Here is a 15,306-nt window from a genome sequence, read left to right as displayed (position 1 = left end):
TGCCTCACCGCAGCCTCAATACCTCGACTCATGTCTTTAGTTCCCAGCGCACATAATCCGTGCTATCAACTGCGTCCCCAGCCTATCCATTACCAAGGCCTGGGAGGGGAGGGCACTGGATCTCAGAACCTACCTGCCATATCGATCCAAAGGGAAAATCCCATTATATTTCTTTCTGGTGTTTCTATTTTTGGGGCTGGAGGCCTTTGGTTTATAATCTCATTTAGACATTATTGGTTAATAGATGCTGTGAGTGAAGGTTACGGAATGGCTTTGTTACTGGTGGAGATGTGTTTCTTATGCTATAGGGTAAATTTAGGACTTGAAAAGACAATTATTATAGAAATATGCAGGTCTCCATGTGCAAATCTCCTGCTTACAGTAGGAGTTCAGCTGCAGCCACACTTTAACATTCATTGTATGTTGTGGAATTTGATGGCCTTTTGTGTTGTTTAATGGTTATTCCAACTTCAAAACATAACATGGATGCACCAGTTGTACTTATCCTAGAGTGGCAGAGTTGAGTGAATGGATCCAGAACTTAGCACTTTGTGTTCATGAAGACTCATCACCCTGAGAATACTCATATTAAGCTGTATACAAGCACAGCATAGTTAAATAGGCTGATGAATGATAGAAGTAATAGTTTTTCTATTCCTACTCTGAATATGACCTTAAAGCCCATTAATAGATGACCTTCAAAAAAGAAAATACTAAGCATTTTTATTATAGCATTAAATGGTTATGGCTAAATGAGCCAAAATCAGATTTAAAGGTGGTTGTTAAAAGTTAAAACTAGCCATGGAGCTAATCAGCTTCACCGATACAGTGTGGGTATGATTTGATTCAATTTGATGAACTAGGGAGCTAAGCAAATTACCCAATAATTGTCATCATTGTCATCGGTTGCAAAAACCTGATTGGTGCAGGGAAATAAACTCGACCCACATCAAACAAATGAGAAAAGCCCTCATAAAACAATAACATTATTTTTCAAGTAAAACAGTGGTTTTACCATGGGCAGGAAAATGTGTGTGTATGAAACACCCCAGTATTTCTATCGGTGTGATTTTTCTTTATCATGTCATTACATGAAAACAATCAATCCAATCAGAAAGTGCCACAATAAAATTAGTAAAAGCATATTTGTAAAAAAGGGTTCTCGATTCTATTTGTGAGCATGGCAAGTACGAGTCCATTTGAAGGCAGCAAACCTCAGAGTTTATCGTGTTTTCCTCTCTACTGTGCTGTTTTCTCAGTGGTTGTCTTAAAACAGATGATATAAGATGATGACTACTTCATTTCAAAGCTTCCTCCGGGTAACTAGGTCTTCTGCAGCGTAATTGTGGACCTGTGAAGCATGAATGACAGTTGGTCTGCACTCATAATTGGGATGAAATACTCTTTTCCACATTTTGCTAATTCTATTGAACCTAAGGGATACATTTCTGATCATGTATTGAGTCATTTTACAGTGCATGTGACTAACAAAAGTGTAGCCACTATTTTACAGCTGCTCCTTTTTTTAATGGTTGTGTGTGGTACATTTTTTGGGAGGCCAGGGTGAATCATGTGTTGAGCACAGAAGTTGTAGTAACAAGGTTTGGCCACTATGCCATATTTAGGGATTTGATTTAGGCTACTCCCCCCTGGAATTTTGTCCTCAGGATTATAAATGTTTTCATCCAAAATAACCAATCAATGAGGAAAAAAAACAAGCTATCTAACTCACAAGCTCACAGTCAGTTAGGAAGCTAGAAAGTTTGGAATACAAGGGATATCACTTAGATATTTTACAGTATTAAATGCTGGTGTGGCTGTGCCTTTAAATCGGACGTTACAGCATACAGATTGAGTTGTCTTTAGTATTCCATGGGCTACCACTGATGATTTGTAGGGGCCTATGAGTGGAGGATCATAGCTGTTCAGTGGGAAAAATGGAACCACTTATGATCAGAAAACAATTCAGTACAGTGTGATGCAGCTGGAACAGTGAACAGGCAGAGAAGAAGCACAACATTACACAAAGGTTACAGCTAAAAAAGGAAACTCATAATGGATGAGTGGAATCAATGGTTGGAAACAGGAGGATATAGTGATGTGATAAGAAAAATGCTATCTAAAGTCAGATTTTTGTACATGCTGATGAGGCATGTATATCAACTATATTTAATGAATTCCTCATACAAATAAATATATCAATAACACAAAACATTATGTTAAAAGAAAACAAAGGATTTGTCAGTTTTCCATGCAAGGACAATTGTTGTGTTGTGTATCAATGTGTTGATACAGTATGTGTTCAGCTGCCAGTGAGATGTTTACTCTGGTGATTGCAGTGTAATTCATACCGTGTTTTTGATTAAGCCCTGCCACATGGAAAAAAGGTGTGATGTATCTTGAAGTGAGGGGATTGGTGGTAGCAAACTGACACATCAGTGTTGACTTAGAATTCGCAAATGGGTGAATAAATGACTAAAAGACAGCTTGTCATGGGCAAATTAGATGAGGGAACATAGGTGTAAGAGATGAGACATGGAATATATATCTGTGTGCAAGATAGATATACTTAAAAAAGCGGAGGGAATTCAATAGTGTAGAAATGAATGGTACACTGCATGACCCTGCTTTAAAAACAGTGACAGAAGACAAGACAGCAATAAGTCAAGAGGAGCAGATGGTGCATTTTTGATGAGGCTGAAAAATAATCCACCTTCTTTTTCTTTGTGACCTAAGTCATGATATGAATATATTTAATTTAACATCATAAAATTCAGAGATCTTTTTGTTGTTGTTATACCTAACTTCATTTCAGGCAGTGGTTGCACTCGGTGGGCAAGTGAAGAGGTTGATATATTCAATTTTCAACAACAGTGTTCTCAGGAGTTTCTTGTGAGTTGCCTTTGGACTTCATTTTAATAACCCCTTGTTTCAGCACTGATTGAAAGTCTCAACCCATATATAGCATACCATAAAAGAAGAAAAAAACAATTGCCCATCTGGAAGACAGGTAGACACAAATATTGGATGTTGATATTCGGAACAAAAGGTTGTTTTACTCACCTCCCTCCATTCTTTGGTTCCCACAGCCTGCAAATACAACACGACAACTGGAAGGGAAATTGGAGGACGAGAAACCGAAGGGGAAGCATGAAGAAAAGAAGAAGAAGCTGTTTAATTTAAGTGTCTACCCTGATGGTTTTTACATTGTGGCACCTGCTGCACCTGATAGATATTAAAACATTCATATCCACATTTCCATTAGATCTGCTGAAGGTAGAAGCAAAGTCAACAATTTCAAATGAAAATCATTATAACCATTAATAAAAATCAAGGTAGTTTAAGTACAGCATATTTAATTCATAATTAAAACATTCACTCTCAACAAGGTAAAACAGGAGTACATTAAATACACAATGCTGTATTTTCTTTGGTTCTCACTTTTCTCCCTCATCTACCTGTGTAATCCATCTCTCTATTTTCTGCTTTGCAGATATGCTGTCACTATATTCATCCATGCCTCTCCATGGTTATTAATATGTGCAATTACTGAGAAAAAGCAGTTTTTTTGTGCACAAAGCATTGGTCTATGGAAAAAGGAAAAATATAAGCACGGTGTCATTGCAAACTGTCCTCCCATGAAAAACAACAGAAAAATTATGACAAAACACATACAAATTTAGTGAGACTCGAAAAAGCCTCAGCAACAATGTAGTCCTGTTGGAGTACAATGACCCTCCGCCACTTTTTTTCTCAAAGTGAAAAAATAAAATGTTCACAGTTCTCTTAATCTGATTGAAATTCATTTACATTTCAAATATAATTAAGGTCCAATCATCTCTGAAGTGTCTGTAATGCAAGGGAACTAATAAAAACACATGGATTGGTCTAAGTTGTCATATTGACATTTAAGATATAGTCATTGATTTATGTCATGGCCATGTTTGTCAGGAGTCCTGTTTTCCTCCGTTTTACCCCCGATCACCTCTCCTCCTGTGTCCCCTCAGTCCCCTGTCTGCTTGTTCTGTGTCCTCCTCTCCTCACCTCCCATGGCCACGCCCCTCACCGGTCCCAGCAGCTACAGCCACTCACCCCAGATCACCACCTGCAGTTGTGCTGCATCTCCATGATCACCTCCCCGGACTATATGTACCCTGCCCCTGCACTCCTCTGGTTGTCGGTGCATTAGTTAGTACTCCTACTACTAGCAACAGCTAGACGATGACGAGTTACTGCGAGTTGTGCACCGCAAGGACGTCCGTTCTCTGTCCGTCCGTCCGTCCTGTTCCCGTTCCTCCAGCTCCTGTTCCACCTGCAGAGCTACCTGTCGGAGTCACCAGTCGGTTGAGTTGCCCTCCCGACTCTGAGGATGTAGACTCTGATTTTTCCAGCAGTCCTGTCCACTGGTCTGCCCGCTGTTCTGCCGGCCGCGTCTCCCTGGATCAGTCGGTTGACTTGCCCTCCCAACTTGGAAGCAAGTGGACGCTGTCGGTGCCACATTTTGTTTGTTTGTTTTCTGGTTGTTGGAATAAAGACTGTATTTTGGAACTAAAACCCGAGTCTGTGAGCCTGCATTTGGGTCCTGGTAAAACATCACCTCATACCAGAATACACCGACCAAGGAAGGATCCAGCGGCCACAGACTCGGGTCCGAGGTACATGACTTTATTTCAATATTTTGCCAGTCAGGCCCGCCGGAATGATCCTTGATAACGGAATGATAACTTGCAATGAGTCTTTTACAGCGCTGTGGAGGAATTTTGGCCCACTCATCTTTGCAGAGTTGTTGTAATTCAGCCACATTGGAGGGTTTTCCAGCACGAACCGCCTTTTTAAGGTCATGCCACAACATCTCAATAGGATTCAGGTCAGGACTTTGACTAGGCCTCTCCAAAGTCTTCATTTTGTTTTTCTTCAGCCATTCAGAAGTGGACTTGCTGGTGTGTTTTGGATCATTGTCCTGCTGCAGAACCCAAGTTGGCTTCAGCTTGAGGTCACAAACAGATGGCCGGACATTCTCCTTCAGGATGTTTTGGTAGACAGTAGAATTCATGGTTCCATTTATTACAGCAAGTCTTCCAGGTCCTGAAGCAGCAAAACAGCCCCAGACCATCACACTACCACCACCATACTTTACTGTTGGTATGATGTTCTTTTTCTGAAATGCAGTGTTACTTTTACGCCAGATGTAATGGGACACACACCTTCCAAAAAGTTCAACTTTTGTCTCGTCAGTCCACAGAGTATTTTCCCAAAAGTCTTGGGGATCATCAAGATGTTTTCTGGCAAAAATGAGACGAGCCTTAATGTTATTTTTGCTCAGCAATGGTTTTTGTCTTGGAACTCTGCCATGCAGGCCATTTTTGCCCAGTCTCTTTCTTATGGTGGAGTCATGAACACTGACCTTAACTGAGGCAAGTGAGGCCTGCAGTTCTTAGGATGTTGTTGTGGGGTCTTTTGTGACCTCTCGGATGAGTCGTCGCTGCACTCTTGGGGTAATTTTGGTCGGCCAGCCACTCCTGGGAAGGTTCACCACTGTTCCATGTTTTCTCCATTTGTGGATAATGGCTCTCACTGTGGTTCACTGGAGTCCCAAAGCTTTAGAAATGGCTTTATAACCTTTTCCAGACTGATAGAGCTCAATTACTTTCTTTCTCATTTGTTCCTGAATTTCTTTGGATCTCGGCATGTCGAGCTTTTGAGGATCTTTTGGTCTACTTCACTTTGTCAGGCAGGTCCTATTTAAGTGATTTCTTGATTGAGAACAGGTGTGGCTGGAGAAATTTAACTCAGGTGTGATAAACCACAGTTAAGTTATGTTTTAACAGGAGGGGGCAAACACTTTTTCACACAGGGCCATGTGGGTTTGGATTTTTTTTTTTTCTCCCTTAGTAATAAAAACCTTCATTTAAAAACTGCATTTTGTGTTATCTTTGACTAATGTTTAAATTTGTTTGATGATCTGAAACATTTGAATGTGACAGACATGTAAAAAAATTGGAAATCAGGAAGGGGGAAAACACTTTTTCACTTCACCTATATATGACCTTGTCTGAATAAAAACAGGTACCGGCAGTGCAAGGTCTCACATTTAACTTTGTGTTGTATGCCCATGAAGCAAAACGTCCTGTACTGTTACTCTTCAAGTCAATTGTTTATTGGCCACATTATTTGTGTATAACTTTTTTTTTTTTTTTTTTTTTTTTTTATCATTCTGAAACCATCATGTAGAAAATTATTACAGTTAACACAATCACTCTAAACAATTTCCCCTTGGGGATTAATAAAGTAACTACCTAACCTAATCACTTTAGACTAAAACAATGAAGTTTGTTTGGTCAGACATGGTTTCCTTTATGATTAACATTCAAACCTTTACACACCTTTTTGCATGGCTACATAGGCTTAGTATTGTTAAATTAAAGTTAGTACGTCTCACTAGGCCCAGCTAGATAGTACTCATGGTTTCTTATTTACAAAGGTTCGCTGTGGCAAACATTGCTTGAAGTACAACAGCATAAATATGTAATAACACTGAAGCAGCCCAATTATAGTCCACAAATGCATTATGTTAGGCTCAAATACACACATGCGCATGCATAAGCAAACAAACAAGTAACAACACTCACTAAAGGCTCTTATAGGATGTATTAATAATTGGCCAAGTGTTGCTGTTTGTGTCTAGACGGGCACCATCATCCACTTTGTGCCTATGTGAAGTTTGGACATTAGCTCTAATGAACTTCACACTGTCTCGCCCGGCAGATGATTAAAAACACATTTTCCCTTCTAATGAGCAATTAACAGAGGGGAGATAAGACAGAAAGGGCAGCAGACAGTGAACCTTTTAGGCAGTGGCTTCAGAAGAAAACCATATTTTCTTTGTCAGACTGTTAACAATATGGGAGGCATACTATGCTGTGTAAATGGGTTTTGTAAATCGAAGTAATACAAGGTAATCAGTAGTTATGTTAGCCTGCAATTGAATTACAGAAGGCAGTGAAGGCAAATGAACACCAGAAGTTTAATCTCTTTGTGTCAAAGCCATATCCCTAAACTGAGATAATGATTTTGAAGGGACAGAATACACTTCTTTAACTGAAATCACAGTCACAGGAAGTTGATGTTTCCCGAAGGTTACAGAGTTAGAGAAAGACAGGCCGACAGAGGGCTCAGACTAATCCATGTAAAGGCCACACTAGTGTCGGCCCTGACCGAAGACCCTGACTGATTGTGTACTTTATGGAAAGTGACTGAGAAAGGAAAGAGCCCATCTGGTCAGCCCACAGTGGCCAAATCACAAGGCGGTTCCATGTCCCCTTGAACCTGACTCCCAGCTACGACTCCTGACAGCAGAATGGGCACTCAGGGGACATGAATGATTCAGAAATGAGCACAAATCATATAGAGTTTTAATGTAGATCCACAGCTCAGCAGCATACAGAAAAGAGTGTGCTAGTGAAGGAGGACAGATCAGATCCAGCAAACAGGGACATGCACAAATATTTTGAGAAGCAATGGCTCAATTCTTTTAAAAATGGCCCTCCACCACACTGACTGTATTCTCCCACTGAAGGTACACATGCTTATGGACGAAACACTGATGATCGATGATCACCACAAACTATAAATGTTCACTTTAATTGTTAATTAAAAGGAGAGTCTTGCATCGAAATAAAAAAAAGTCATTATTTCATGTTGTCTTAAACTTCTACCATACTTCAAACCAAAAATAATTCACCTCGCCCTCTTTTTAAATCTGGTTTCCAAACAACTGCCTCCCTTTGCTGCCTCTCTCAGCTCCTTCTCCCTCTCTCTCTCTCTGTCACTTCCACAGTAGGACATTTTACTGTGCAACACTTTGAATTTGTAAGACTGCCAACTTACTTCCAGATAAATATTAAATTGAGCTCAACTGCACTGCCTCGATCATAAAGATTGACATTAAAACAAAAAAAGTGGAAAGAAAATCATCACATTTTATTAGCTAGTTCTAGAATTACACAATAAACTGTAACAAATGGCAAAAGTTTAAACAAATCCCCTGCTTCCTTGAAAAGGTAATGTGCTCCCCTGAGAACCTACTTTGAGACATTTAAGAAGAGCCTTAATACATTTAAATTTTGTAGTCAAAGGTTATAGATTTAAATTTTCTGTACAACAAAGTTCCTGAAGTAAATAATATTAGTTAAAAATGTCAATGTTGAGTGTTAATTTGCGCATTACATTGTAATTTCTGAACATTCTCTGTGGCCATCCACACATGGCAGTGCTGCACTCAAATCTTGTTGCCACTTTATGTTTATGTTGCCACTTGAACTTTTCTTCACCAAGCAGACGGATGTAACTTAGTTCGGTTGCCTGCTTGCTTTAGGTAGTGTAAATAAATGATGAAAAAGGATTGGCTTCATCAGGGAAAGTGAAAAACAGCCAAAGAGAGAGGTTTTTTTGCATTGACACTGTAATTGACTGCACTGCTGCATCTGACATGTTTAGTAGCAGCGCAGACTGGAAAAGAGGGCTCCCCCATGAACCACTGTGTAATTCAAACCTTGCCTAAAGATACCTAAAAAAAACCAAACCATATCAAAATAACAAGAATTGCAAATAACAAATAATTTCTTCTGTGAGAATTTTCAGCAGTGTCCTGCTTCTTTCATTCTACTCTTGCACTCTTCCAAGAGTACTCATAAACTCTAAATATATCAACATTAGGGATGCCATGAGGACCAAGGACTTTGGTACCAAGTTGATGCCAAAATACATAATGTTGCATGTTTTTCTAATGTACTGTGGGTATTTTAGATCGTGCCGATACTGAAGAAATGGGACAATATACAGTACATATGTGGGGTAGTGCATTTGGACTTCTAGGGGCTTCATACTACTGGACTATTTGGATTTAGGCAAAGTATATTCTTGAAATAAGCTTCTCTGCTAGATTACTATTGGATCTGCTGTTTTAGGCTAACTATATTGCTAGTTTCTACTGTTTTTGTCTTACCTTGAATTGTATGAGTTAGGATTTTGTTTCACTCAAGTGACTGAGAGTTAAAGAGGACCGGTTATTTAAAGCTGAGTTTCTATTGCTGGACATTACCACCTGGTGCCTGAGGGACTAATTAGCAGGGGGTGTGGTCAGCACAGCTGTAGCCAACCATCGTCAACTCTGGTGTAAAAACCAGGAATTGTTTGCCGCGTCAGCTTCAGCGTCTGCGAAGACTTGGAGGATAAAGACAAAGGAGTCTTTTGGGGTAGGCTGAGTATAATGCTGCACTGTTTACTGTTATTGGATACGTGTTTAATTTCCGTGCCTGTGCGTATATCTACTCGCAGATACTATAAGCCTCGCACTCGTTCACACCATTCCCGTAACCTTTCCTCTGTTATATATCCCACCTGTTCCACACATACCCAACACCTTGTCACAGGGGGCCTCTGGAACTGCCAGTCAACTACCCGCAAAACAGACTTCATTTCTGGCTTTGCTATCCAGCAATCGCTTGACTTCCTTGCTCTCACTGCGACTTGGATCACACCGGACAACACATCCACCCCTGCTGCTCTCTCCTCTGCCTTGTCTTTCAGCCATACACCCAGACCCACTGGTAGGGGTGGTGGTACAGGTTTACTCATCTCCCCCAAATGGAGGTTTTCTCTCTACCCCCTTCCACTTTTTACCCCACTGTCTTTTGAATTTCATGCTGTGGCAGTTACTCATCCGATACAATTAAACATTGTTGTTCTCTACCGTCCTCCAGGTTCTTTGGGAGATTTCTTGGAAATGGCCCTCCACTTATCCTTCTGGGTGACTTTAACATCCAGACAGAGAAGTCATCTGACCTATTACTTTTACTGTCTTCCTTTGCTCTCTCACTCAGTCCTTCCCCTCCTACTCACAAAGCCGGTAACCACCTGGACTATATTTTCACCAGACACTGCTCCACATCTAACATCACTGTAACTCCACTTCATGTCTCTGACCACTTCTTTATCTCTTACACTCTCCCACTCTCTCAAACGGACCCCCCCCCCCCCTACCACATCAACAGACTCTGTACCTGTCTGTTGCAACATTCGCTTCCTCTCTCGCTCCTCTCTGGCCTCCTCTGTTTGATCTGCCCTCCCCTCAACTGACTCTTTCTCACTCATGTGTCCTAACTCTGCCACAGACACTCTCCTTTCTACGCTGTCTTCCTCTCTTGATTCTCTCTGTCCTCTTAAGTCATGACAGGTCCGCAACTCCTCCCCAGCCCTGTGGTTGTCTGACTTGGTGCTCTCAGAGAACCACTATGCGAGCATCATAAAGGAAATGGTGAAAATCGAAACACCCCGATGACTTGCTCACGTCAATCTCTTCTCTCCTCTTTCTCTGCCTCTATTTCTATGGCCAAAAGCGCTTTCTACCAAACCAGAATTCAATCCTCATTTTCTAACCCCAAAAAACTCTTCTCCATCTTTTCCAACCTCCTTGACTTCCCCTCCTCCTTCCAGCCTTCTACCTAGCCACTTTGTCAACTATTTTACAAAAAAGATAGATGACATATGCTCCTCATTTTCTTATCCATCTTCTGTATCTACATTTCCATCACTTTCATCTTCATCCCCTTTGCGTTCCTCTTTCACCCCCGTCTCCCAATCAAGTTCTTATCTTGGTAACCTCCACTTGCTCCCTTGACTCCATCCCATCTCACCTCACATTCTCCAGTCTATTGCTCCTAACCTTCTTCCTTTTCTCACCCATCTTATTAACACTTCCTTGTCAACTGGCTGTTTCCCCAATTCTCTGAAGGAGAGAGTGAACCCTCTCCTGAAGAAACCCACCCTTAGACCATCTGAAGTAAACAACGACAGACCTGTCTCTCTTCCTCCCTTTCTTTCCAAAACTCTGGAGCGAGCTATCTTTAACCAACTCTCCTCCTATCTCCACCATAATAACCTTCTTGACCCTCACCAGTCTGGTTTCAACAGGCCACTCAACAGAGACCTTGCGGTGTCTGAGCAACTTCACACTGCTGGAGCAGCCTCTCTTTCCTCTGTCCTCATCCTTCTAGACCTTTCTGCTGCATTTGACCTCCCTTCAGGACCTCAATGTCTCATCTCTGTTCTCATCCTACCTCAACGACCGCACTTACCGGTTAACTTGGAGAGGATCTGTGTCTGAACCTTGTCCTCTCACTACTGGGGTCCCTCAAGGCTCCGTCCTGGGTCCCCTCCTCTTCTCTCTGTACACCAACTCTCTCGGCTCTGTCATTCATTCACATGGCTTTTCCTACCATAGCGATGCCGATGACATCCAACTAATCTTCTCTTTTCCCCAACCTGAAACACAAGTAGCCGCACCAATCTCTGCCTGTCTGACTGACATCTCTCTGCGGATGTCCGCACACCACCTGAAAATAACCTTGACAAGACTGAACTACTTTTCCTTCCAGGGAAAGGCTCTCCCACACACGACCTGACTGTTACCTTTGACAACTCTGTGTTAGCCTCAACCCTCACTGGTAGGAACCTCGGTGTGACACTCGACAGTCAACTCTCTCTTACTGCCAACATTACTGCAACAGCACGTTCCTGTAGATACATGCTGCACAACATCAGCAGAATACGTCCCCTTCTCACCCAGAAGGGGGCGCAGGTTCTGGTCCAGGCTCTGGTCATCTCACGCCTAGACTACTGTAACTCCCTCCTGGCAGGTCTACCTGCTAATGCTATTCGTCCTCTGCAGCTCATCCAGAATGCCACAGCTCGACTAGTCTTTAACCTCCCAAAATTCACTCAAACTACTCCGCTCCCTTCACTGGTTACCAGTGGCTGCCTGCATCCCTTTCAAAACATTAGTACTTGTGTACCATGCTGTGAACAGATCGGGTCCAGTCTACATCCAGGACGTGGTCAAACCATACACTCCGCTCTGCATCTGCCAATCGGCTTGTTGCTCCCTCACTGCGAGCTAAACACTCAACAAAATCATGACTGTTTGTTGTCCTTGCTCCTAAAAGGTGCCATGAGCTCCCCAATGACATCAGGACAGCAGAAAGTATATACATATTCTGCGAAAACTTTGTAGTTTGACTTTCTTGGTGTGGATGGGCAGATACAGGTCTAGCACTAGGACCCAGGCAGGCAGGAAGGAAGGAAGGAGAGAGGCTATAAAGGGAGGCAGGAAGCTCACTTAGGCCTCTCTCCTGCACACCTGAGCTCAAGCTGTGGCCCGCCTTCGTTTGGTGATGATTTTGTCTCCAGGCACCTGCATGTTTCCAACTGAGGGGAAGGGCTTTGCTTCAGGCCTGGACATTCTTTTACCAGACACTTCTGAGATGCCAGACACTGTTCTTTTTTTCACCATTTGTTAGGTTTTAGTTTGTTTTAATACAAAATTGTTTGGGCTGTTTTTTGTGTTTCATTTCTTTCCAGTGTGGCTGTGGTTGGGCTGCCAGGGAGAACAAAATGGTGGCAGTCTTTATGCATGTCTTGTTTGAGTTTCTTTAAGTTTTGGCATTTTGTAGTGCTGTTAAATTGTTTGGTTTAGCTCCAATTCATTTGTTTGCAGTGGTGTTTATTTGTTGTACATCTCATTTGCCACCAGCCTCCCTGACAGTGCAGTTTCCCCACATTCTTTATTTCTTTGGTTGTTAATTTATGGTTTATTTGATTTTTGTATTAAACAGTTATTTCAACCCCTTCATTATTCCGTGTTTAGTTGGATTATCCAGTCAACTGGAGATGCATTTGATTTTGTATAATGTAATAAAGCTCACATCTTTGTCGACATCAATTTCAAGTTCCAGTTTATTCTGGCCCGTGTATTATCACCTGGTCACGTTGATGAAAATTGTACTTTCTTGATTCTTGTTGTTCTGGGTTTGTACCCTCATGGCGTAATGCACTTATTGTAAGTCGCTTTGGATAAAAGCGTCAGCTAAATGAAATGTAATGGAGTGGCTTGCCAAGTACAGGTGCAGCAACGGGTCCACTGTGACCAAGAGTTGTGTATGGAGATTCTGAGCATTTGAGTCTCATGATTGGGGAAGTTCTAGATGACCAAAAGCCAATATGCAAACATTGTCTGAGCTGTAGATGGGTTTGGATACCTTGATTTTGATACCGATACCTTTTTTGATACAAGTTTTATAATAACCATTTTAAGAAAATGACATTACAAATTTCTTCATCTTTAGTTTTAATCCATTTTTAGAAGGGGAGACTGTAACCCAGGTTGTTTTTTACAGCTACAATTAACATGTCCAATAAACGCCTCACATGGAAGATATCGTGAGGTGTTACAATTTACAGGTGTTCCGGAAACCTCACATGGAAGCCATCACTTGATGCTACAATTTACCTATGACCCGTAAACACCTCACATGCTTTGCTAATAGCAGATACTAGCTTCTAGCTGCACACAGAAAAGCCTACGAAGGCTACCACTTTTTTTTTATCATTTGGCATTTAACAAATGCAGTGGTTTGGCTGACACTGAATACAAAAGTGAACTAATTCAAGTTGCAGATGGTTTTCTCAGAATTAATATTTTGTTCTTCTACACTGTTGGTGGACCATCGATTTTTCTGGGTTGTGCTCCGTCTTCTTTTGTCACCTGCCAACTGAACCAGCTTCAATATTAAGAACCACAGTTTTGGCTTCCTGGTTGCACTGAAATCAGTGAGTCTACATCTGAATACTTTGGTTTTGCAGTCAAAGGAGAGAATAATGCCAATAATGTAGCACTCACTTTTGGAAACCCAGGCACCTGATGTTATTGTCTTCACAACATCATTTTATATGGTCTAATTGCAATAATTTGGTGAAATAATGATAAACAGAAGCACTAACAAAAGGTATAGCATTAATAGGTAGAACAGGGTAAGTTAAGCCTCTGTGTTTCCCGGCAGTTATAGACATTATTGGTTATGTGACCACACATTTTGAAAGAGTCATCCACTTTACTCACCTTGTGCATTACCAGCTATTTTAGTTTGCGGAAATGCAGCCACCTCTATTGATTTTGCTTTGATACAGCATTATATAAGATAAACGTGTTTTATTTCACCATGATCATTATGACAATTTACTCCCATCTGACCAGCTAAACATCTGTGTGCATGTACTCGAAGGATTATTTTTTGTTGCAATGTACTTAATCTTTTTAGCAGATTTTTGTCATCACATTATCTTTAGCATGAACAAGCACACTAGGAGACATTTCATCATATTTAATATTAAAATGTCTGTCCTATCAGAGTGTCAAGCGTAACTGAAAATAGCAGGATGTACTTTCGGACTCATCCAGCTAATGCTGAGCGAGCTGACAGCAACAGTCACCTGTGTGAAGGTTTTTTTCTGACTGGGGATTTCTTGCTGCCTGCGTCCTGGATTTGTACTGTAGGAAAATATAATCAGAGAGTGGGCAGACATAAACAAGATGCCACAGGCTTACTTACAGGCTGAGGGCACAAGCTGCTCACTGTGAGGTGAAAGAGAGGTGATCTGGTGGTGGGAAAGTGGGGTTGAGGGGGGTGGAGCTGGAAAGGGAGGCTAAATCGAATATTGAAAGGGGAGGAGAGCAATGGAGGTGGAAATAACAATGACAGAGCGATTAGGTTGGACAAAGAGGAGGGAGGAGATGAGATGGATACATGATTGCTAGACAAACTGAAGTGGAGTAGAAATCCCAGTCCAACACAGTCAGGTGGTTGTGGATTTCAGCGGGAGAAGAAGGGGTCGGTTTAAAGGGCTTTGCTGTCAGAAATCCTTCACAGATACTCCTCTTACACAGTAATTTAGCTGAGGTAGGGTGGTCATTCTTCCACGTAAACCTACTTATCTGCTGCCAAGAGAGGGATAAGGCAAGAGAGCCTAGAAACCTTTCGAGGCTAATTCTTGAGCCTCGGTGGAGCAGCTCTAATAAAGCAACACAGCTGGGGGCCAATAAAGGGAGCGACCATGCTGACAAGATAGACACTTTTTTCTCTGTGAATACCAAGCCTTCTTACCAGTCTAAATCACTAACGAATGCTGCAATAGAGAAGAACACCTCGGCGACATTTACTGAGATGACATAGATTCCTGCATTATCTAAATCAAGTTCTGTAAGCACAACAAGCTTTAAACATGTCACTGATATATTGTCATGTTATGAAGCTGATATTGTGTTAGCAGATAGTTGCTTATCTACACTTCAATCAGTCATGAATGCTTATTATCATTCATTGGGAGTCTCTTTTTTTTTTTTTTTAGCTCACTGTTGTTGCCTATGAGGGAAATACTGCATCAGGGTCTTTGGCGGCAAAATGCTTCATTATA

The 15,306-nt window shown here is 41.5% G+C and overlaps 1 protein-coding gene across 1 annotated transcript in view; it reads right to left on the bottom strand.

The window, feature by feature from the left end:
- Positions 1-15,306, bottom strand: part of LOC138193073 (copine-9-like) — an 87,533-nt gene that overhangs the window by 52,504 nt on the left and 19,723 nt on the right. Inside the window, exon 3 of the mRNA XM_069140876.1 lies at positions 3,064-3,110. Within this exon, the coding sequence (XP_068996977.1) occupies positions 3,064-3,110 (47 nt within the window). The remainder of the gene's footprint in view (positions 1-3,063; positions 3,111-15,306) is intronic.

This window comes from Embiotoca jacksoni, unplaced genomic scaffold (assembly GCF_022577435.1).
Source record: "Embiotoca jacksoni isolate LCO1_2020_lvr unplaced genomic scaffold, fEmbJac1.0.p SCAF_9, whole genome shotgun sequence".
Lineage (NCBI taxonomy): Eukaryota > Metazoa > Chordata > Actinopteri > Embiotocidae > Embiotoca > Embiotoca jacksoni.
The sequence above is the reverse complement of the archived record's forward strand: the minus strand, read 5'-3'. Positions and strand labels throughout refer to the sequence as shown.